A 25,964-nucleotide genomic window follows, 5' to 3' on the forward strand; every position below is an offset into this window, starting at 1 on the left:
GTTTAGACTCTACTCTGAAGTAGGGGCTAAATTAGCTCCTCTGAAAGGAGTTCATAGAACTAAAATCCTTCATAGTTCCTGCGGTGCGAACACGCCAAAATCCGGGTACTTCTGCCAATGGTTCAAGGAACTATGAAAAGGTACCTCTGGTGCGAAAGCCCCTAAAGGCAGTTTGTATATTGAACAAATTTGACTACTTTTCTTGCAGTCAAATGCCCAATTTACACTACAAAGGTGGCACAGAAGCACTTCCGCAGTGGCAAGTATGTGTCTTTACAAAGACCCCTTAATGCTGCTCATAAATGCATTTACACAACAATTTGTACTGCATATTGTTATACTAGGGGCTGAGGTGGTTCAGGGCAGGTATAATTTAGTCTGGCTTTCATGCTGCATTGCGTCTTTACACAAAATTTTGAGCAGGCACAGAGCAGCCTTAACTCAGCTGTGTAAAGATGCCTTTTATTTTTTATGCTAGCTTTTGCACTCTAGTTTAACCTTTTCGGTTTTGCCAAGTAAAAACCAATTAATTGCTATGATACATAATAAAACACTCGGTTAATCTTTGTAACGTTTATCTCCTCAGCTGACATAGACACCTGACAAACTTTGTTGTTGTGATTATACAAGCAATACAGCGAGCTTATGCCTCACCACTACCGCACTGCTTAAGCAAGGTTCCGTGAAAAAGTATCAGCTTTTATTTACGCTCCGAAGAAGATATCACGGGTTCATCAAGTTCGTTTCGATCACTTTTAGTCAGCTTTGACGAAACTCCTCTCAGCTAGCGCGACTTTTCGAAGTGACTAACAGCCTTGTCACCTGACCTGAATACTGCGCGATGACTTATCGGGTTGTGTTCACAAACAACATGGGTGCTTGTCTGTTTATGCAGTAAAACATGAACTTGCGATGCCTTGACAGTGGACAAAACCGGCTTTTGTGACAAAACGTGTTTAGGTTCAGTCAATCTTGTCAGGCTCAGTCTCGTGGATGGCTTGTGTTTAGGGTTCATTCAATATATATATATATATATATATATATATATATATATATATATATATACACACATACATACATATGAATCTTCTTAATTTAACATTGTTAAATTAAATTAGTACAGATATTTGTAGTACAAAGGTGTCAAGCAGCCATACCTGTCTCCAGTTATTGCCTGCGTCTGATGAAATGAACATAGCCACATTATTGTAGGACAGTTCGGAGCCAATATTTCCTAGAAAATAAACCATAAAAAAACATTTGTGTTAAATAATGAAACAGTGTAAAAACCAGCATGCCACATTTAAAATCCATAAACCAACAAATATGTATTTATATTTGAATAAGCAGCCTTTGCAATTGAGGTCAGGCAGTATGGTTCAATATTTGCTCAATTCATGCTCATACAAGCTCAATATACACACAACGTGCATATACACACATACACAAACACACTCAGCTCTGACTGCAATGTTTCCTCACATCCTGACAAAAAAAATGTAATGCACTATCATTAAAATATTTTTGTAATGTTTTTGAGTCTCTATTGCTCACCCAGGCTGCATTTATTTGATAAAAAATACAAAATGTGAAATATTATTTCAATTTAAAATATTTGTAAATAATTGTAATATATTTTAAAATGCAATGTATTCTTTTAAAGCAAAGCTGAATTTTCAGCATCATTCAGCATCATTCAGCGTCTTCAGTGTCACATGATCTTTCAGAAATATACTAATGTGATGATTTGCTACTCAAAAAAACATTAATTATTATCAATGTTGAAAACAGTTGTGCGGCTTAATATTTCTGTAGAAACCATGATACTATATTTTCAGGATTCTTTGATGAATAGAAAGACCGCCGAATCAAAAGAGCACATAGTTGAAATCAAAATCTTTGTAACATTATAAATGTCTTTACAGTCTCTCTTGATCAATATAATGCATCCTTGCAGAATAAAAGTAGGCTATTAAAATATTTCAATATGATTTCAAACCCTTCTAATCAAATTCATCCTCCAAGAGCAAATGGTCTGAGCTACTGTATAGTATCCACACTCATGTTGTATATGTAAATTGTTACTGTATGAAAACAATAAAAAAAATTGTGAATTTTAGGAGAAACATCTGAGTCAATGTTCCGAAGCTCTAAAAGAGAAAGTTCTGAGCAACAAAATTTCCCTCTGGGAACGACTCTGAATTACAGTAGAGCGAACAAGACAGATAAGGAAAGAGTGCTGCCTATTCACAAATGAACTGATACTCTTGTGTAGTTTTGTTGTGTCGATGTTGTTTTACGCCTAGGCACACAAACATGATGGCTAGCGTATAACCTGCAGTCGCCTCTGCTGTGTGCCGTTGCCCTGTCTTCTAAGACTGTCAGAATGAGATGAGAAGTGAGAATGAAGTGATTGTACTTCCTTGAGTTGCCTGTGAGAAATTAGTTTATTTCCTTCGAGTGAAAACTTTAACAACAAACCCGCTGGAGATGTGAAATGAGAGAGATGTTTATGTTTAGAGAAATCCTGTATATTTAATAAATGATTGCACTTGAGGTGATTTCATGACAAATTTTTAACACCTGGCCACTAATTAAAGAACAGGGCAACTGAGAAATGAGTTATGACACTGGATTACTATCAATGTTCAAAACTGTTGTACAGATAGATATTTCTGTGGAAACCAGGATAATTGTAATGGTTTTACGTAACAATACAAAATTTTGGTGCATGGCCTCGAACATGCATCAAAACCGTTGCATAAGCCAAAAAAATGCAGACAAATATGAGGACATTCATATAAGAGAATAATGTGCATTACTGTACATTGCTAACTGCATGGAACTGCATTCGTTTTTTTCTAATAGCAGGGAAGTGTAACACAACCTGAACAACTGAGATTTAAATTTCTTCTTGACTTTCTTCTGCAGAACACAAAAGAAGATATTTTGGAGAATGACTGACTTCCACTGTATGGACATTTCTCAAAAGATCTCATTTTATGTCCCACGGAAGACAAAGTCGTGAGTTTGGAATGACATAAGGTTGAGTAATTGACAGAATTTTCTCTTGTGGTTCGTTTTTGTAATTTAGGGTGAACTGCTCATTGTAAAGCTGAGAGGAGTCGTATGCCAAATCACATTTTCAATTGATGCCAAAAACCACTTTCACACCAACTAACAGGACACATCTCTGACTGCGAACAGCAAAAGCTCTGGTGTGAAAGCATTCTTAGTGACCAGCCTGAAGTAACAAGCAGCATTTTAGTTTCTCACAAACACGCCAACACACACAACAGCAACTAAACATGACAGTCCCACACATGTCATTCAGGTTTTCCATTTACCTGTAGCCACAATGGCTCCCGGCGCCGAGCTCTTGGTGGAGATGGAGCCTGAGAGGTACGGGTTCTCTGACATCTGCAGTTGTAGGTGCAGCGAGCAAAACGGCTGAGCAGAGAGAAAGTGACACATCCTCCATTAGCCACAACAAAGCTATTATGTAGCTGTCAATCAAACCAACCCAACGTGATCCCGCAGGCATGAGAAAGTCTGAGACAATAAGCGCACAAGCAGTGCTGTGTTGGCCATATTATAGGTGACTTTATGCTTAATATTAAACAATTCATGATATAGAAACAACTCCCATAATTCACTGTCATGACCCAAGAGTAACATGGATAATGCTGTGTGATCTATTGTGCACTGAGTACTGTTAATCTTGTGGTCGGATATCTGCATGTAAACAAAATAACAGCTCAGGTAAATCAAGGCAATAAATCTATGAAGCAAACCTAGCCAATCATGTTAAAGGATGATAGAGGACAATGCTGCAAAGAGGTACTACGATTATCAAGGCAACACATGGAGAATTTTGAAAAATACAGCTGTTGTGAGAATAATGCGCGTTCCATTCAAATTCGGATGTAGAATATTCCATATTTGACACCCTGAATCACAAAACCAGTCACAAGTAGCATGGGTATATTTGTGGCAATATTCAACAATACATTGTATGGGTCAAAATGATCGATTTTTCTTTTTTATCAAAAATAATTAGGATATTAAGTAAAGATCATGTTCCATGAAAATATTTTGTACATTTCCTACCGTACATATATAAAACATTTATTTTTTTGAGTGGATGCAGCACAATCGCGAACATTAATGGACAACTTTAAAGGCGATTTTCGCAATATTTAGATTTTCTTGCACCCTCAGATTCCAGATTTTCAAATAGTTATATCTCGGCCAAATATTGTCCTATCATAACAAACCATACATCAATGGAAAGCTTATTTATTCAGCTTTTTCATAAAATTGACCCATGTGACTGGTTTTGTGGTCCAAATTTGATATTTTCTAAATATCTGAAGTACAAACCATAAAGGCCAGATTTTTGGTAGACGATACAAAAACAAAACAAAATGGCAATGCATCTATTAGATTAGTAGGTGTTTGGCTGTCAACACAGTCACCTGGAAAGCAATTTGCAGAGGATAAACAATGTGATGTGATGTTTTATAGGTGTACAATTATCAACACAGATGACCACCCCTGTCTCTGCACACATTTGCTAACATTTTATCACATCATTTCTGAGCTTTGACTCATTGATGTGTTTTGTTTGCTTGATATGTTTTTAAATTAACTTTGAGAATCTCCCTGGGTGCAGAAACACTGCACAATGATGTCCTGAATTGTGAATTTGTGTATACGTTTCCAAGTTCATGTGTTATTCTATTACACTTTTCAAATAAGGAAGTTGATTCCTGAAATTGAAAGCCCTACACTGTGGCATGCCTTGACACGTCAAAACTAAATTGTGGCCATTATAATCACCTGTACTACATGGGAAGCACTAAATGTACATATAATAATGTAAATAAATAATAAATCAGTCTACTTTATTTTGACTGCTATTAAATGACTGTTGTATAATTTTAGTAATCTTCTGTTTTTCAGTTGTAGTTAAACTATCATACACTATTATTTGGGGTTAGCACTTTTTTAAAAGCCAGGATGCATTAAATTGATCAAAAGTGAAAGTAAAGACTTTTAAATTGTTACAAAAAATCTATTAGTTAATCTATTCATTACAAAATTCTGAAAAAAATCATGCTTTTAGCAGTTTTCAACATTGATAATCATAAGAAATGCACCGTATTAGAATGATTTCTAAGGATCATGTGACACTGAAGACGAGTGATGATGCTGATAATTGACATCCAAGGAATAAATTACATTTTTAAACTATTTTGAATCTACTGTTCCTGTTTTACTGTATCTTTAGTCAAATAAATGGTGAGCATAAGAGACTTCCTTTACATTACAATTTCTTTTTATTACCACCAAACTTTTGAATGGTATGTATTTTACTATTCTAAACTAGCTCATGCAAAGTCAATTTCATAGCATTTCCAAATAAAGTAGCATTTTATTTAATTTTACTATTGCTGAAGTAGCCGCACGCTTACAGCTGATTGGTCCATGTTAGTAAATATTCCAAAATAGCATGTAGAAACTAGACAGCCTCAAGCCGTGACTTGTACAAGTATGTGTATGTATTTGAAATAAAGGGCATGTGTGATGTTTTATTACTGAGTGCAATTGTGGGTACATATTATTTATCCAACAGTGAAAAGGTAACATGAATGGGGGTGGGGGGTATAGCATTGTTGAAAGTGCTATCCTTACCATACGGGCAAATTGCCTTTTAAAGTCATTACCGGTAAAAGACAGGGATTTGACATTAAAGCAGAGAAGTAACTCTCCTAGGACCTCCAACATAACAAAACGTCTCAGTTACATATGTAACCCTCATTCCCTGAAGGAGGGACAGGAGAAGTAGTCGACGTGTTGACTGATTGGGATCACGCTTAGGGAGCGTGATCATCTTCGAGTATTGATAAAACGATCTAATGCACATTGGCATGCGAGCTATGCATCTCACGCTCCGCCCCACGGCACGGGTATAAATACGGAAGTGGATGCATGCACCAGTTGTCTTTCGCTGAGGAGCCGAGCAGAGGCCGGTGTCAGCGGCGGTCCAGCAATAGTGGCGACGGGACTACGTCTCCATTCCCTCCTTCAGGGAATGAGGGTTACATACGTGTCATGATTTCATGACAAATATTTAACAACTGGCCACTCATTAAAGTAGATGGCAACTGAGAAATGAGTTATGACACTAAAATACTATCAATGTTCAAAACTGTTGTACAGATAGATATTTCTGTGGAAAACAAGATAATTGTGATGGTTTTACATTACATTACAAAATGTTAGTGCATGGCCTCGAACATGCATCAAAGCCATTGCCAGTGTTGGGATGGATACTTTTACAGAATACAGAATACATGCCCAAAAATGTAATTTGTAACGTATTCCGTTACATTACTCAATCTGAGTAACGTATTCTGAATACTTGGATTACTTCCACATTGAATTGCATTTTATAAGTGTAGGAATGCGGCCATCAAATCCTGCTTACTAAACAGGCCTATTCTGGTGTGTTTTTCTGTTCCAACTGGCTGAATGTGTTAGGCCCATGTCTCCCTGAAAGTGCAATATATTATAATTTGCTATAGAAAAACAAAGACTATAAGTGTATGTTGCGGTCACTGGTGCGATGATGCGGTGGTGACACGTTCATGTAACATGTAAGGGTGGCGCTGCCTATAAAGCACCTAAAAGCTGTCACAAAGAACCGGCAGAAGTAATGATTATGCATATGTTAGTGTCAGCTGCAAAGATGAAGTTGACGATGATGACTCGCGATCTTCGCAGCAGCCTAACGCGTAAGAGAGAAATGCACATTTCATACAGATTACATAAGCAGAGAGCAGTCTGTTTTCTTTCATTTTCAATTGTTGAATTGTTTAAAAGTAGACATGTCTGTGAGGCAAGTAGACTACCTTATACGCTAAGTTTCTCCAGTTCACGCGCCGGCGCCTCCGTGCCGTGATATCTATTGTCTGCTGCATTTACTTCTTATTTATTAAATCCAGGCAATTGGTTGATGAAACATTGATTCAAATTAAGATACAATTAATACAAAACGAAATTCACTTTAAAGAAAGGCTTTTGTGCATCTGTTTGAGGCCTCTTTGAAAGTTTTAAAGCAGTCTTTCAGAGCGGTCACGTCCGTAACATTCTTTTTTCCTCCTAAATGCGAACACGAAAAAAAAAAAAAGTATATTTTATGTTCTATGGAGACCCAACCCTTCCTCATCCGGTGGGTACTATTACTTTTGGTTTGCGCAGTGTTGCCTAATTCACAGAAGTAGTAGCCTACTAAAAAATATTTGGCCAGCTAAAAGTTAAAGATTTTTTGACACGCATGTTTATTTCCCTCATATTAAATATAAAACGCATAGACAGATATTTTTCTAATGTCTGGGCTCCTTTATTAAGGGAGTATGAATATATAAACAGACGTTTCAATGGTATTAAATGCATTTTCTGAGAATTTATATTTCAAGTTTTGTCTGCAAACACATCTGTCTGCTGTCACATCCATAACGCTGGAATTGCTCAATTTTAAATAATTATTCCTCAACTAGTTTTGTGGTGTAGGTCTACGTATTTTATAAAGTTAACTTCAAATTTAAAGATGTGGTAGCATTGGATCTGGACGGGAAGGATAACTCTGGGATTCCGCCTTCTCACACCGCGATAAAGGTTCATGGATCTGAGTGTTGCGATTTCGGTTTCATATTGCATATCATTACAGCCCTGGTAGCTAGTTGTCACGTGGCAGGTTGGAACATTGAAGGAAGCAGGATCCAAATAGAGCAGTAGTACTTTTATTAAATAAACTACAGACTAGACAAACTTAAAAAACTCAGACATAGAGAACGACACAACCAATATCTAACAACATCATGAACCTACAAAAACTGTAACAAGACGCAGGGTTTAAATACAGAGACTAACAAGCTAAACAAGATAACAAGAGGGTGTGGTTATTCAGAAACACCTGGGGATACTAATAAACTAGAAAAAACTACAAGGACTACAAAACATGACACAGAACAGGAAATAACTAAGGTTAACACAAGACAAAGGAAACACAGACAGGAATCATTACATAGGCCCCCACTTAAGGAGTGTATTCCAGACACTCAGAAAACAATAGTCCAGGAGGGTGGTGGAACGGAGGCGGATCCCGGGGCGGGGTGGAGGGCCAGGCCCGTGAAACGGAAGAGGGCCTGGAGACTGCGACATGACGAGAGGCAAGGGCGGAGCAGGCCATGCAGGCGACCAGGGCAGAGCAGGCTGTGCAAGCGACCAGGGCAGAGCAGGCTGTGCAGGCGACCAGGACGGAGCAGGCTGTGCAGGTGACCAGGGCGGAGCAGGCGACACATCGGGCGACCAGGGCGAAGACGTCAGTCTATCGGGCGGCCAGGGTGGAGACTTTCCCTCTGGCGCCCATGGCGGAGAAGACCCTCCGGGCGGCCACGGCGGAGAAGACCCTCCGGGCGGCCACGGCGGAGAAGACCCTTCGGGCGGCCACGGCAGTGAAGACCCTTCGGGCGGCCACGGCGGTGAAGACCCTCTGGGCGGCCACGGCGGTGAAGACCCTTTGGGTGGCCAGGGCGGAGACGACCCTTCAGGCGGCTAGGGCGGAGACGACCCTTCAGGGCGGCCAGAGCAGAGACGACCCTTCAGGCGGCCAGGGTGGAGCAGACGGTTCAGGAGGCCTGGGAGGAGACGACCCTTCGGCTGACCAAGGCAGGGCCTTATTGCCCCCCCCCAAAAAAAAAATCCCTTGGGGGCATCCATGGGATCATGGGCAGGAAAAAACTGGCTCAAAAACAGAAACCGGCTCAGGAACAGACTCTGGCTTAGCGGCAGCCATATTGTCCGGAGACACTGGCTGGGCGGCGGCCATCTTGTCCGAAGACACTGGCTTGGCCGAAGTGACGTGAACAGTCTCTGGATCGGCAGAAGTGACGTGAACAGTCTCTGGATCGGCAGAAGTGACGTGAACAGTCTCTGGATCGGCAGGTGTGACGTGAAAAGTCTCTGGATCGGCAGTAGTGACGTGAACAGTCTCTGGAACGGCAGACGTGACGTGACAAGACTGCGGAATGAGGGCTAATGTGGGAGTACCACGTTTCTCTTCTGTGATCCCCACAGCATATCTCGAATCACTCAGTTGCAGGGCCAAGCCAATATAAAATCCTAAAGTGCAGTGAGGAGGGTGCAGTGGCATGGTTAACCCCAGTGGCTCTGATAGTCTCCCTCTAAAAAATATCATGAGGCACGGAGGGTCAATAGAAGTAACATTTGCCAGATTGATAAAATCCTGTACATACTCCTCAATGGGCCGGTCTCCCTGACGGAGATGCATAATCCGTGCTACTGGATTCCTGGAGGTCATTGCTGCTGGATCCACGTTAGTGGTGGGTTCATCTGTCACGTGGCAGGTTGGAACATAAAAGGAAGCAGGATCCAAATGCAGCAGTAGTACTTTTATTAAATAAATTAAAGACTAGACAGACTCAAAAACTCAGAAATAGAGAACGACCCAACCAACATCTAACAACATCATCATGAACCCACAAACACTGTAACAAGACACAAGGTTTAAATAGAGAGACTAACAAGCTAAAAAAGATAACAGGAGGGCGTGGTTAATCAGAAAAACCTGGGGATACTAATAAACTAGAAAAACTACAAGGACTACAAAACATGACACAGAACAGGAAATAACTAAAGTTCACACAAGACAAGGGAAACACAGACAGGAATCGTTACACTAGTAGCCTACCAGATACAACTATAAAATAACAAGGTGACCAGTAAAACTACAGCAGACGACTACCCCTGGCTAATTAAAAAATAATAATAATAACTTTAAGATGCTTCTTCAGGTTGAAGGTGGAGTCATTCGACGCTGAAAGGAGGATGGTTGCTTGCAAGCAGATGTTGCACTGCACAGTTAGTCTATATTTGTTCTCCCTTCTCTTTCTTTAATGTGAAATGCTGTTTGAATTTCCAATATAGAAACGCATTCTTGCCCTGGCTCTGTTCTTCCGGCTCCATCTCTACCTCTAGCTCCCACTGCTCCTCTTCCGACTCCATTGTGACTGATCACTAAAACCGCACATTTTTTTCGTTTTCATATTGGGGCTTCTGGGAAATGCATAGAGTTGCCTTAATTTATTTAGAGAGTGATTAAACTTGTGAAACAGAAAAGTATCGTCATGTAATCCATTGATTTTAACAATGTAACTGTATTCTACATACCAACTATTTAAATTGTAACTGTAACGGAATACAGTTACTCGTAATTTGTATTCTGAATATGTAACGCCGGTACATGTATTCCGTTACTTCCCAAAACTGGCCATTGCATAAGCCAAACAAATGCAGGCAAATATGAAGACATTCATATAAGATTATATTGTGCATTACTATGCATTGCTAACTGCATGGAAATGCATTAGTTTTTTTTTTTTCAAAATGGCAGGGAAGTGTAACATAACCTGCACAACTGAGATTTAAATTAGCAAATTAAGCATTAAAAGACTACACAAGCTGCTCACTATCAGATTGGATATTAAAATTGTCGTTCTAAACCTGTATGACTTTCTTCTGCAGAACACAAAAGAAGATATTTTGGAGAATGACTGACTTCCACTGTATGGACATTTCTCAAAATATCGTATTTTATGTTACACGGAAGACAAAGTCATGAGTTTGGAATGACTTAAGTTTGAGTAAATGACAGAATTTTCTCTTGTGGTTTGTTTTTGTAATTTAGGGTGAACTGTTCATTGCAAAGCTGAGAGGAGTCGTATACCAAATCACATTTTCAATTGATGCCAAAAACCCCTTTCACACCAACTAACAGGACAGATCTCTGACTGTAGCCTGTCATCTTAGTCATCTCTGATGGGACTACGTCTCCGTTCAGGGAATGAGAGTTACCTAGATAACCGGGACGTTCCTTTTCAGTCGCTCACGTTCGACGTAGTCGTCGACTGATTGGGATCCCAATTAAAACGCCACTAGTGCTGCCAGGGAAGTCACTGCTGTTCCGCAAGACCCACTCAGTTAGACTTAGAAAAAGCACCGGGAAAGCGTGCCCTTTCGATGGAAGGAGGGGCGCTACGGAAGCCACATCCAGCCCGGCAGGGAGGTAACATGTGGAGATACACATATGGACTGGGCAGATTACCGGTCAGTACAACATATGGAATGTCATTGAGGTGGCTCCAGCCTATAAAGGGGGGAGACTTAACCAGCCAGCGCCGGCAGAGCAGGCTCTGCCAAGGGAAAGACACGGGCCTGCCGCAGGGAGCCGTACTATGGAAGAATTGACATATGGGATCGCCGTAGGGATCACAACATATGGACCCAGCATAGCACAAGTTCCACCAGTGCATACGAGTGGTAGGCCTAGCATCGGACTCTCCGCCACGTCCAATGCCGAAGGGGAGTGGATGAACTCAACAGGGTTCAGCTAAAGGGGAACTCAAATCGAGCAAGAATGGCACACATATACAGTCCATAGGAGGGGGATGGGGACACTTACAGTGTTAACTGGCTTCTATGTGAAGAGAGGCAACTGGCTCGACACGTAAGCTATGGAATCTAACCAACGTGTTAGGTGTCACCCAGCTCTACAAACATCTGTCAGCGAGGCATCCTGTGCCAACGCCCAGGAAGTAGCTACACTCTAAGTGGTTGAAAGTGCTATTACTACCATATGGGCTAATTGCCTTTTACAGTCATTACCGGCAAAAGACAGGGACATTAAAGCAGATAAGTAACTCTCCTAGGACCTCCAACATAACAAAACAAAACATAATTGTTTTTTAAAGTCATTACCGGCAAAATACAGGGATTTGACATTAAAGCAGATAATTACCTCTCCTAGGACCTCCAACATAACAAACACTACGACTGACTGTGGTACATCACCTAGAACCTCCATGTCCCGTCCAGAGACCAGACATGGAGTTTCCAGAGGTCTGGACGCGGGTGCCATAAGGTGCCCCATCCCTGAGAGAGAAGTTCCTCCCTCAGAGGAATGGGCCAGGGAGGGGCTGTCGAGAGGAGCACAAGTTCGGGGAACCAGGTCTGGTTGGGCCATTAAGAGGCAACTAGCAAGACCTGCTCCTCTTCCTCCCTGACTTTGCACATAGTCTGTGAAAGAAGGCTAACTGGGGGAAACACATACTTGCAGAGGCCCCGGGGCCAGCTGTGTGCCAGCGCATCCATGCCGAGGGTCCCCTCCATCAGGGAGTAAATCAACTGGCAATGGGATGAGTCCGGAGAGGCAAACAGATATATCTGTGCGTCCTGAAGTGTTCCCACATCAGCTGGAGCGCCTGGGGATGGAGTCGCCACTCTCCCTGGGCCACTGGCTGTCGTGAGAGCTCGTTGGCGGCACGATTGAGCAGGCCGGGTATATAAGTGGCACGAAGCGACCTCAGATGCTTCTGGCTCCATAGGGGAGGTGGCGGGCGAATTGTGACATGCGATGGGATTACAGCATACTGTAAGCCTAAACACGTGATGCAACAACTGTGACCATCAGAGGGGGACAGGAAATGACCGCATCGAGAAACACATGGGTGGAATGACATCTTGAAAAAGACGCAAACGCACACATGTTGTTCTTTCAGGAAATGAAAAACTCTCACCAGTGCCGGAGCACACAGGAAAATGATCGCGGCATCACTGACAGGGATGGTGCAGCCTGTACCAGTGACGCACTCAACCGGCAGTCAGACAAACAAACACAGAATTGTGATGCTATTGAAACAGCAGTTGAGAGCTCAGAAGGCGCGTGACCACCGCTGCACTCGCGCTGTAAAACCACCAGCACCCGGAAGGACTTCCTGAAGAAGCGCCGACACACACGCTCGTTGTAATATAACAACACTCTTTAGAGACATTGGCATGAAGACCGATCGGCTTTAAATCGAAAGGCAACTGGTGCGTGCATCTACTTCCGTATTTATACGCTGCTGGGCGGAGTGTGAGATGCAAAACTCGCACGCCAATGTGCATTGGCTCATTTTATCAATACTCGAAGGTGACAGGCTCCCTAAGCGTGGTCCCAATCAGAACGTGAGCGACGGAAAGGGAACAAGAATTATATCTGCTCTCCACGTGCAAGAAAGTGTCCTTTTCATCCCCTCAATGGATGGCTTGACATTATTACGTGGACGGCAAAGGCAACAGGATTTCAAGTCAATAACCGTAAGGATTATAGGAGGCTAATGAGAGTGTCAAACAAGAGTTTACAGTCAACTCAGATTCAAGCCTCTTCAATCTGCAGGGGCCCTCTGTGTGTATTTCGGCCTTCATTTTTCTTCTGCATCTAAACATTATACTGCTATTAAATATTCATGGTTCCCTATGTGTATCCAAGACCCTAAAACTAGTTTTCATTTAATAATAATAATAATAATAATAATAATAATTATATATTACTTGATCTGTAGCCTTTAATCAAATTATTTGTAGAAATAAAATTACCTTGAGAGAATTAGACAGTTAAGCTGAGTGCATGCCAACAAAAGATATTATCTACATTCCTTGCATATTCTTTTGTATAGCCATAAATAACAAAATAAAATAATAATAAAAAATAATAAAATATTATTTTTGTAATAATTAATGATTAACAAATTGACCAAGTTAAAGGAATAGTTCACTCACTATTAAAAATTGCAATACAATAAAAACAATTACAAATTTAATTTTACTTTATTTTTATTTGATAACAATTACAATGTATAAAATGTATTTTAGTAATGATTAACATGAGATAAATAAATAGTTCACTGAATAATTAAATGAAATGAAGTGAAATAATAAATTAAATGAATTTTCGTCCAACCCACATCTTTATTTCTCTCTCTCACTTCCTTACCAGCACACAATGAATGGGATTTCCAGCCAGGTCAGTAGCAGGCGCCTGCAAAAGTCTCCAGTCACGGCCCTTGTTGTAAGTAATGTACGTCTTCACCTGGTTCTCCACCTTCCTGTTAGCAATGAGCATACCTTCAATTCCTGCTACCTGGGAACAAGGGGGAAGAAATACGATACAAATATGAACATCTATCTCCATGGTTACAGCTCTTTCGACTGTCATCTAATAAAGCCTCTTAATTACGCAGTATCTAGCGCCCACTCTATGATAGCTCAAGCTAACTGACATGTTCCAGACAATTTCAAGGTATTCCTCTAGCTGACAAGCATCTAACCCACAGCCAGGCTGCTCATCCATGGCTTGAAACAAGTCCAAACTCAGAAATATTGAATCGTGACAGTGGTGCTAGCGACCGGTTTAAATCACTCCGGCTAGCAAAGCCTGCTCTAAGGCAGGGTCCGAGTCTGTAAGTGGCACTAATAGGGACTGCATTTGACAGTGTCACAGTGACGGAGCCGCATTGGATGGACACGGCTAATGATGTCCCCTCCTCCGCTGGCCAGACGTGTCAATCACAGTGGTAATTATTTATTATCCTTTAGCTTCCATCTCTCCATTCCAATGTTCTCCCCGGAAGAAGATGGATGTACTGGTTGTGGTAGAGTGGTTCATATTCAGCATGCTCTGCAAATCGGGTCACACTTCAGTGAGTGGATCCGCTGCTCATTCGTGTTTACAATGAATTCATCAGGACTACGTGTTCAGCACTATGCAAACAATCAAAAGAGCAAACAAAGCAAAGATCTTTAGCCTGAAATACATCTGTTAAAAACAGAGTAAAAGCCAAATGACCAAGAAAGTCTTGATGTTTTAACTGTTTGCCATTTGGGATGCAACATACAGTATGTTGGTGACTTTTCAACTGGGAGGAAAAACAAAATTGGAGATCATTGGCAACCTGGGGAAGTGACTTTCTACATCTGCTTATAATCAACTTAGAGACCAGTTGGTTAAAAGTAATAATAAAAATGCCTAAGACAATTTTATTCTGAGAAAGCAAACAATGAAACAATGATGTCAATAAACTTTTTGGGTCTATTGTACACTAAATAAAGGTTCTTTATTCTTATTGTTGGTTCTATGAAAAACCTTTTTGAGGGGATAGTTTTCCCAAAAATGTACTCGCCCTGAAGTTGCTCCAAACACGTATGAATTTCTTTCTTTTGCTCAACACAAAAGATATTTTTAATAATATGGGTAACCAAACAGTTGATGGATTGACTTCCATAGCATGGAAAAAAAGAATATGGAAGCTAAGGGGGTACACAAACTGTTTGGTTACTTCATTCTCTTACTGACATTCTTCTAAATATATTATTTTGTGTTCATCAGAAGAAAGAAACTCATACAGGTTTGAAACAACTTGAGGGTGAGTAAATGATGACATATTTTTCATTTTTGGCTGAACCATTCCTTTTAACATCCACGGAAACTTTCCATTCCACAAAAAGGTTATGTATAGTGCAAAAAGATTCATTAGGTTATTAAAATCTTCTTCACTCTAAGAAAAAAAAAAAAAAAGATTGTTCTATGGCATCCATGAAAAAACATTTTTTTTAGAACTTTACTTTTAAGAGTGTCCCGTTCAAACGATTGAGAATGTTAAGATTATTTTAAAGTTTTTGAAACTTGAAGTCTCTTATGCTCACCATTCATTTTATTATTTTAAAATATTATTACAATTTAAAACAACTTTGATGAATAGAATATTGGACATTTTTATAACAATGTAGAAGTCCTTACTGTTACTTCTAACCAATTTAATACATCATGGCTGAATAAAAGAATTCATTTCTTTAAAAAAAAAAAAAAAAAAAACTTACTGACCCCAAACTTTTGAACCGTAGTCTATATTTTAGTGTTCCAAAGGAAATCATAATGCATCCTTTGCCAATAGAATGATATGCTGCTGATGCCAACACCAAAAAAGTTTGTGCAAATGGTGCCAGAATCAAAAAATGCATTATTAAGCATTACTGTTATAAAACTATATAAAAAAGTAAAACAACCCCACTTCTCGCCGATCAATAAGCAGATAAATATGACAAACTTCCAGCCACAAACCGCGTCTAGGCTCCAACTGGAGTTTCAGTGAAAAAGGCCAGTTTTCAATAAGCAGTAATGAAGGCTGCTGCAATCTATTAGAGATATGGATGGACTGCTGATTCAGTATTGGCAGGGTAAGCGTGCATTGAGCCAGCCTTGGCACAGCAATGGGGAGGCGCATCATAACCAATGCATTAATGAAACCATCCTTGCTTGCAATCACTAATGGAGACTATTTTTAGCTGCTTGGACAAGGGGAGTGAATGTTTCAGTCCTCAACTTTTTTTGTGTAGGCTGCTAATTTTAAAACAATGTAATACAGAATTTGCTGAGAGCAACCATAGTCTGGTGGTAATGTCTTACTGTCATGAAGGAAGAATGGTTTCCTTGAACTCAATTGGCAAATATGTTCTTATAGAAAAACTGCAGACAATATTCTTGGTCACAGGCAGTTGGATCGATCTTGAAATACTTACACTTCCGATGCTTAATATTTCAAGGGAGGACTTATCCTCCCAAAATAATATTGATTGTGGTAGACTAGTGATTTTATTATTTAGTATAAAAATGCATGCAAATCATATGGTTTAAATTAAATTATCAAAATGAATTAAAAATTAACATTACAAATATTTCTATATACATACATATAGCGATGTTTAGGTTATTGTTTGCAAGTATCTATCTAGACGTTATTCAGAGCAGCTACATGAAAGGTATGAAAGCGAGGCTGTGAGGGATTGACTTTGTTTTCAATGGCATCTGCTGTAAAAAGCTGTATAAAGCTCCTATAGATCACTTATACTTTTCCAGAGCTCATTGTTGTTGTTGTTTTTTTTAAGTTACTTGGAAAGATATTTTTGCAGTGTTTCATCAGCAGAGCAATCCAAAAACACATTAAATAACAGCACAACCCAGTGAAGAGATGCATGTCTATCCATCACAGCCTCACTTTCATTCTTGTTAAAAATCAAAGATGGCGCTGCTGTGAATAAGGTCTATTCACTTTAGTACTTAAAAAGAAAAGATCTAACAGCCTATTACTACAACATAGAGAATTTAGCCTTTTTAAAAGAAGCAAGCAAAGCAAATCCATTGACCTGAAAAGGGTATAATGCAGACTACAGCTGATAGGTGTTTAAAGAACATGGGAGGAGACATAACAGCAGAAACTGATAGAGAGAAAGGCACTTCATTTCATTTAGTTCCACTTGCCGTATGTTCTACTCTTTTTATGACCTTTTATGACCTTTTAAACAACTAAAAGACTCATAATTATTAAATAGACATAATAAATAAAAAGTGTCTCTAGAAGTCGACATAAGTACCTATCCTACACAACTATTTTAAGGTTCTAATATGCATTAACATACTAAATAAACAAGAAATAAATATGTAAACAATTAACACAATATGAATTTTTATGTGAGAATTGTAGTGTCATTCCTTAACCGTGCTCGAGACACCAGCTATCATGTTCCAAAACACAGCTAAACTTAAGCTAAATTTTCCCAGAGGGAGAAAGTTACAGTCTGTTTTCATGGTACAATGAACTCTTTTATCTCAAAAGATCAAGGGAAACGTCATTACTCATGATAGGACCCCTTTAAAACGGGGTTGTACACGAAACGCGAGCAGTTCCCATTGAATCAGCAGCCTCTCCCCGCTAGCCCCCCCTCGACAACATTTAACTACAACTCAATTTATCTCTCTGTCTAATTCCTATCGTTCATTTACGCTTGCTAATTCCCCAGAGGCTTAAGATAATGTGGGCTATGCTTGAGTGCCAGGGCGAGAAGTGCCGTCTGACATGAATTCTAATGCAGCCCGAGGAGTCATGAGCATCTAGCATGAAGCGTTGACGTGAAGGCTAATGTTAGCGTGTTAACAAGTTAGTGATGAAGTTATGCCTCGTAAAGGTCGATCATGCTGTTGCCTCCGAGGCCACGGCTGGTCCTGACGTTTTCCAGGGCCAAGGTGAAGTACACCCCACGCGTGTCAGATATGTACAGGTTGTAGGTCTCGTTCTGGTTCCACTCCTGGACGGCGGTGAAAACCTGACCTTGATCTGTGCTCACAATATGCATGTCCTAGAAAAAGAAAGAAGGAGAAAAGACGGCTGAAGGGTGAGAAAAAAGAAAGCAGAAGTCATTAGTAAGGACCCCTGCTAGTTCTTGCTGGGCATGATCTACGGGATTACATGTTTGTGCAGAGCTCAGTTGAACATGTGTTTTAATGTATACCCAGCTGACCAAAGCTAGCCAACTGAAAATATATTGTACTTCAGTTCTGTAACTGGAGAAATGTGCAGAAATGTGCTTGGCATTGGTATTTAAAAAAACCTTTACTTTTGTGTAATCATTCATCCAAGCCAATAGGTGTAAGTATAAAAGCCAAAACCACTGGTGTATCAAGCAAGGTGTCTGCAGGGGATTTGTAAGCTGATCAAAAGCTGAAAATTAATTAAATCATAAAAACGCACAAATAAAATTCATAAATGATTTTAAAATAAACAATCAAAATAAAACAGGAACCCTGTATCTCCATATTTTGTCTTTTTTTTCCTAAATCATTTATTTTGGTCACCCGTTACATCAGTCTATGGGTTTTGCAAATATTTAACCAGTGAAAAGTGTTAAAAAATAGCTTGTGACTAAAACGTGTAACTCCATTGGCTCCGGAAATTGCCGGTTGGTAAAGCCTCAAAACTTGGGGGTGGGAGGAGTGCATGGGCCAAAAAAATAATTTTGTCGACGTTTGAGGCTAACTAAATAAAACTGCAAATATTTAATTTTTCAATCAATCTAATTCATTTGAAATTGTATGTAGCCTCTTACCTTTGGAAGGGAGTATTTGGGGATTTTGATGCGTACAAAATGTTCTCTTTGATAGGATACATAGTAGCTCGCTCTGCCAGTAGTCGTCACCTGAATGGGAAAAAAATACACATATCTCATATCTCAGATATCAAATAACTGGCTTCAACACTGGAAGATCCGCTGACAGTAAATATTGATTTGTCTTTGTACTTTGAAGAAAAGTTAAGAAGGGATCAGTATGACCAAAATCTTACAGTATGAGTAATTTTATATAACGCTGATGCTGTAAATTAAAATATACACTCTAATATTGGCTTTGTCAAAAGTAACTTAACTGGCAACTCAGAGATGGTTAAGTTTCGGACAGAACATATTGGGTTAAATAAGTATAATAAGTTGGGTTAAGTATACAACAAAATTTACAATTTTTAATGCGTCTATCATGATATACCAGAACATCTATCAGCATGTCTATCAGTGTAGACCTTATGTAGCCCCGCCCCCTTTTCAGCACTGCGCTCGTGGAGTTCTGTCTTCCGGTTTGTGTTTCCACAGAATGAACCGCTCATTTTAAACTCTTCCAGGTATACTGACATTTGTTATGACATCCACTTCAAACATCACAATGCCCATGATAACTTTTATAACTCTACAATAAGTAAATCCACATAAACAGCTAATCATTCTTCGAGGCGATGCCATAGAAATATACAGAGCTACCGCAAAAATGGCGCATAAGGTATATACTATAATAGCATCCCTAGCACATTCATTTAATGAGATCCTGAGCTATTAACCTTCTGTCTTCTCCAGCACATCAAACAAAGCTGTAAATTCAGAAGGCTAATTCAGTAACGGAGTGTGCAGGTTATGTCTAGAACGGCTCGTTTAAAAGAATCTCCCCCTATGATTTGGAAGATACTGCATGGTCTGGATTTGTCGATGCCCTTTGCAGTTCAGGAGTGGAGAGTGGTAAATATCTTGTAGGACAATCAATACCCTCATTATTCTCTGTCAAGAGAAATCTTTAATTCTCACAAGCAACGCGGCTGCTCCCATCCCACTCCGAGGGGGGTTGTTGGCACTAATGATAGCGTGTGTAGCGAATACACACTGGTTGTTAGCATACACAGCAAGAACTGTCAGAAGCTTGTCAAATCTACAGCTACACAAGGGATGGAGAATGAAATAAATAACCGTTTCACAGCACAAAAGATACCTCATTCTGCCAAAGTAGCGGGCATGTTTAATTCATTCCACCTCTTTTCATAATTTCAATTAGAGGGCATATATACACCCAACAGGACTCTGATTTGAACATGGGAATAAAATGGGTCCATGATTATATGACAGAAACAATTAAGCTTCTTAGCGGGTAACATGCTTCCAATAAAGGAGGAGAGAGAGGCAGAGGAGGAGAGCGGTGGTCTGGGGAAAGTTGTAAACAAACAGCATGTCCGACGTGTCTCCGAAAAGCGGCTCTGCGTGCAACAGAAGGAAGGAGCAGGCAGGATCGATGGTTTCCAGGGGCAGTGGAACTTCGAAAGAAATTTGGATGATCGATTTTTCTGTTTCACATTCTTTGGACTGTGATGCGACGTGACAAAACATTGGTGTTGAGCATGTTATCTGCTCTGCTGTTCTTCTGAGAGGGATGGGAGTAAATGTTTAGAAACTTCCCATCAATGTGTGGAACTTTTCGGTTGTCTTGGAAATATTGCAATTTATAATTTCCAGCCTGAAGTTGTGGCCAAATTTGGCTATTGACTATAGATGCAATTATTTGTATTTCCCCACACTGCTACATTTTACAAGAAATTACAGAAGGTACCAATGAATTACACGTTAAATTTAAGGGCATTTTCATACCTGTAGATAATTGGATTTGTTCCGAAACAGGGACTAAGGGTACGTTTAAATGACAACGGCGTACAGAAAATGGAAACCTTTTTTTTTGCACAGGTGATAACATTGTCAAAACAATCCCTGTTCACACGGATCTGTGAAAAAAAATAAAAAATCTGTATAATACAGCCAGGCCAGTAGTTGGCGATGTCACTTTGTAAAGAAACACTATGCGCCTATAGATTGAACACGTAATACGCACGTAAATTACATCACTCTTTTCACAGATTCATGTTTTTGTAGTTTACAAGGAGAAGATTTTAAAAAAACTTGCATTTTGAAACTCGTTTTCAAAGGTTTGCGTCTTCAGGCCCCAAAAACGCTGTTGTCGTCTATATGAACGGCCAAAACCCATAAAAAGTTTTCAGTTTTAGTTGAAATCCCCTTAATTTGTTACAATGTTGCATTTTCGTCTTGGTTTCAAAGCATACCATTCAAGTCATTCAAGTCACATGTGAGTAAAACTGTCTTCTTATTGGTCAGAGTTTCCTCCGCGTCATCCTTTAATATGGCAATATGGATTCCCATACAGAAATTTAATATATGTCAATATATGTAAATTACATATATAATGTCAGTGCCCATGTATGTCTGCTGCCTATATGAGAATATATGCAAAAATTCATATATATAAAACACATAGACATATATGAAACATATATTTCAAAATATAGCAAAAATGGCCGTTTTCATGTAAGTGCCATATATTTTCCAGTATATGCACATAAATGTTAAATATATGTAAGACGCATATATGTTTATATGCATATATGTACTTATTTCAATGCATCAGTATCATATGCATGTATGTTTACATACATGTATTAAATATGTGGGAAACAAATATGTATGTCACATATTTTTACTTAATGTTGTCCATATATGCGAGAAACCAATACTATACTGTAATATATGCAGATATATGGTATCATATATGGATGAACTCAAACATTTTCTTCACATGTTTGGACACATAAATGTTCATATATGTTGCAGCCATATATTGTGTTCTCAGGTAAGTCAAATATATGTAAAGATATATGTCATGCTATTTAAAATATAAGTACATATATGGCCATATATTACATTTTTGTATGGGTTGAAAAATTTGGTCCGCTTATTGTGGCTTTATCTGTAGCTGTCAAGAAACTCGCAAACACCGGCCCTAAATGATCAATTATATATTTTTAATTATATTTAAATGTATATAACATTTATAACGCAGTTAGAGTGGGAATCAAGGCTTCGTTGGGACAGCATCATTGCACCGCACAAAGAAAAGCAATCATTCAACATTTTAAGATGAAGAAGCGCTGTTTAGTTTTCAACTGTGAGAACTAATGTGCTCAACTCACAGAATCAGACACTGCTGTTATCAATTATGATACCGCTTGGTTCGTTGGCCCGTTGGATTGGATTACTTTCTCACCTCAATCAAACCGCCCCAGAGTTCGTTTTCAATCAGGCCGAGACCACCAAGTTCGGGTGATCTCGGAGCAATAGTTTTGGTGCGGATCCAATCGGGTTGCCATGTCCATATATGCCCAAACTAACCAAACTAAGACAGAAAGCACACCAGGTTCTGAAACAAATGCTCAAAATGAGCCAGGTGTGAAAACGCCCTTAAAGTACAGAAGGACTAAAATAGCATTTTCTTGTAAAATATACACTAATATATTTGTAAAAATTCATTTTCAGTGTAGGTGGTCTAAAATAGTTCATTTGCACTGTTTCAAAGACAATTGTTTTGCATGCAGACAGAAATTAATATATTCCAAAACTGTCCTGGATTGGAATTGGAAATTTAGGCCATTATCATTTCACTTTTTTCCCTTGAGTATACGATTATTATTCTGATCCACTGGAAAGTTGAAAATGACACAAAAAAGCATAAACATATAGATAAGTATGCATACAAACTTCACCTGAATAGTAAGGAAGCTTCACAAAGTTTTTGGTTTGCAATGTCATGAGGGTGAGGAAATGATAACAGAATGTTCATTTTCAGGTGAACTATTTCTTTAAGGTACATTCACACTGACAGTGATCTGAAGCCCAAAGCAAGCAGAAGTCGTTCATTTTCAATGAGATTTGGTGATTTGAGGCGAAATGAGTGGCAGGAACCATTGTCAATGTGACAAAGGTGAGCAGAGTTCAACTTCATGCAAATGAGTAGCGATGCCATGGGAGTGAATACAGAGGATCTTACGTGATCCGCCTCGTAATAGCTAGATATTTTAATTAAGTATGTACCAAATTTTGGATGCCACTTGTTTCAACGTGATTTTGAAAGGGAAACACTATATTTCACACTGTGTTCCAAAATAAAGTTATTGGTTCAGTTTAGTTGTTAGATTCTCTGTGAAGTCACAAAGCTTGAGATTTTGCAAGACTGTGAGTTACAAGATCACCGTTCTACTAGTGCCTTATAAATGAGGAGCAGACAGAGCATTCCTCAGTGTGAATGAACTAAGAAATTCCAACAGGTCTCGAAAAAGTCCTCATCTCAAAAGCATAGGTTAAAGTAAGGTCTGGTCCTTACCTGAACAAACACGTATTCATCCTGAACCACGAGTGAGTTGGTCTCAATATATCCAGAAAATGGATGGGTCTTGCTGGACTCAGAGCAGGCTTGAGCTCTGCATGTTACATACTGACAGTCTGTAGTAAGGAGAGACAGAAAAAGGATTCTAGCTGTTAATTAGATTCTGATTCTGGGGCCATTGAGTTTAATAACCTCTGATTGCTTCTTAGAATCTCTAAGGTCATCTTAGCTTCAGAGAACATCAAGTGGAAGTCGTTATTTGCTCACCCACCAAATTTTGTTTTTTGGAAGCTTGGTTACTATGAAATATTGTACAGAAAAAATCCTCAATTCTCCCTTTTGTGTTACGCAGAAAAAAGAAAGAAAAAACACCATGAGGGTGAGTAAACATTGTCAGATTTTTCATTTTTGGTGAACTATTCCTTTAACCAATGAGAGAAAGAAAGGTAGAGAGAGTCCGGGTCCTGCATTAATCTGCTATCAGATGGTGTATTTATCATGACGGTAATCCTGTCTGGCTGCCTGCAGGACTGGCTTTATCCTCAGCTTCGGAATTGATCCCCAAGCTCACGGGCTCTCGTCTCATCTCTTTTCCTCCTCTAACATCAGGTTTGAAGGAGGAGTGGACCGCAGAGCAGTAGATGGGATGTGAGAGGAAGGTAAAAGTGAGAAGAGGCAGGAGAAAGAGAATTCGAAATAACCTTATAGTATATAGTGTGAAGAAGCCTTTCTTTAAATGGACGAGCATACTGAAAGAATATATCCCTTTACTGAGCGAGCCAGTGTTTTGAGTCTGAATGAGACTCACAGTGACACTGAACGAAACAAAAAAATATACCTGGTAAAAAGTACTGGGACATGTTTCAGAATTAACAGAAAGAGTGTGTCACGCTCTGGCTTAACTTGATAATACAAAAATGAGGCTTGGCACTGATGTACGATGAAAACAAATTTAATAACACAAGGAAACATAGAGAGAAACTTACAACCACGAAACCTTAACACAAGATGATCAACAAAATGTCGATGCTGCACATTGGTGGTGGTTGAGGAGATTTCCCCATTCTATGTAAAGTGATTTGAGTACAGAAAAGCGCTATATAAATGTAACAAATTATTATTATTATTATTATTATTATTATTAAAAGATGACTGAGTGTTTAAATACACAATATAACAAGGGACTGAATTAAGGAAAGGTGATGGTGATTAGTACTCATGGTAAAAAAAAACTAAAAAAACCAAAAAAAAAAACCAAGGGTTGCTAAGGAGATTATCAAGACAGCAATGGAAACACAGAAAACTGGAACTAAACCACAGGAACTGAAAACCAAACACAACAAGACAAAATAAACTTGAAATGAAATGAAAACAGAGAGACAGGTAATCGTGACAGAATGAGGCATAAGCGAGAATCTGCTGGCTTTTTCTTTTTTCAAATAAATCTGTTGAGTGAATGATAAAATGACTCAAAAAAGTGTTCACTTTAATAATATAATTACTTTTTTCTTTTGTATCCCTTTGATGAATGAATTTGTAGTATTTTAGAGAGTATTATACAATAACTAACATAACTCAGAATAGAATAGAATAGAATAGAATAGAATAGAATAGAATAGAATAGAATAGAATAGAATAGAATAGAATAAACAATGGCTAAAGCCATGAACATTAAAAAAATCTAAAGATTTGAGTCACTGGGATGAATCAAAATTCTCTGCACTAGATTGCAGGAAAGAATAGAATAGAATAGAATAGAATAGAATAGAATAGAATAGAATAGAATAGAATAGAATAGAATAGACAATGGGTAAATCCATAATCATTAAAAAAAAATGTAAAGATTTGAGTCATTGGGATGATTTAAAATTCTCAGCACTAGATTGCAGGAGAGAATTTAAGAATACAGACAAAGAAAGACAGAAGCAACTCACGGCCATCGGGAGTGTGGGCCTCCATGTGCACTAGATCTAACTCCTTGTCCAGACCGGATACTGACCTGCATTGGACACACAACAGAGCGAGGAGAAAGACGTTTTATCACAGAGACGGAAAAAAAAATCCATAACTGATGTCTTACTGAAGGTCCATTTCAGCCAGCAAAGTGACATAAGAGTTGTGAGGTGCTCTTTCTCCAAATACCACATGATGGGAAAAGTAATCAAGGTACATTTTGCAGCAGTAACTAGAAGAGTGTCTAAAACCATGTACTGTATTTGTAGGTGTATATTTGTGCATGGTGGTGACAGTGAAAGAGTATAATGGGAATTAAAATGATGACACCTGCTGGAAACATGAGAGTATGTTGCAAGTCCATACTAGTGCACTAGCCCTTAGACAACCCTACCATTAACTAGACAGTGTCTTTTATAGCTCAAGTAGGCTGTACTAGGGACCACTCTTTCTCTGCGACTCATGCTCAAATTGAAGAACAAATTCTTCTAAAGCTCTGCTTTCTCACCAGCAGTTTAAAGCATCATTAGTGGTTCGCACCGAGTTATAGTATAATAAGTATCATTTTAGCTACATATTGTGTGATTTTTTCACTTTTTAGTCACTATGGTAAAAAAGACATTGACTTAGAATGCAAATGTAGCAAATGCAAAGATTTTCCCTTGCAAATTAAGTACTGTCCATTTCTTTTAGTCTAAAACAGTTGTTTTCATCTTTAAAGTCTAGATGCAGTATG

At 39.0% G+C, this 25,964-nt stretch overlaps 1 protein-coding gene across 1 annotated transcript in view; it reads right to left on the reverse strand.

The window, feature by feature from the left end:
- The window catches only part of sorcs3a (sortilin related VPS10 domain containing receptor 3a), a 309,488-nt gene that overhangs the window by 66,174 nt on the left and 217,350 nt on the right, over window positions 1-25,964 (reverse strand). The window contains exons 6-12 of the mRNA XM_077246248.1: window positions 25,210-25,274; window positions 23,273-23,391; window positions 18,844-18,933; window positions 17,917-18,096; window positions 13,901-14,047; window positions 3,348-3,450; window positions 1,158-1,234 (exon numbers count right to left, since the gene is read on the reverse strand). Coding sequence (XP_077102363.1) covers window positions 1,158-1,234; window positions 3,348-3,450; window positions 13,901-14,047; window positions 17,917-18,096; window positions 18,844-18,933; window positions 23,273-23,391; window positions 25,210-25,274 — 781 coding nt within the window. The remainder of the gene's footprint in view (window positions 1-1,157; window positions 1,235-3,347; window positions 3,451-13,900; window positions 14,048-17,916; window positions 18,097-18,843; window positions 18,934-23,272; window positions 23,392-25,209; window positions 25,275-25,964) is intronic.

Source organism: Siphateles boraxobius, unplaced genomic scaffold (genome assembly GCF_051911475.1).
Source record: "Siphateles boraxobius isolate OS27281-9 unplaced genomic scaffold, OSU_SipBor_1 29, whole genome shotgun sequence".
Taxonomy (NCBI): domain Eukaryota; kingdom Metazoa; phylum Chordata; class Actinopteri; order Cypriniformes; family Leuciscidae; genus Siphateles; species Siphateles boraxobius.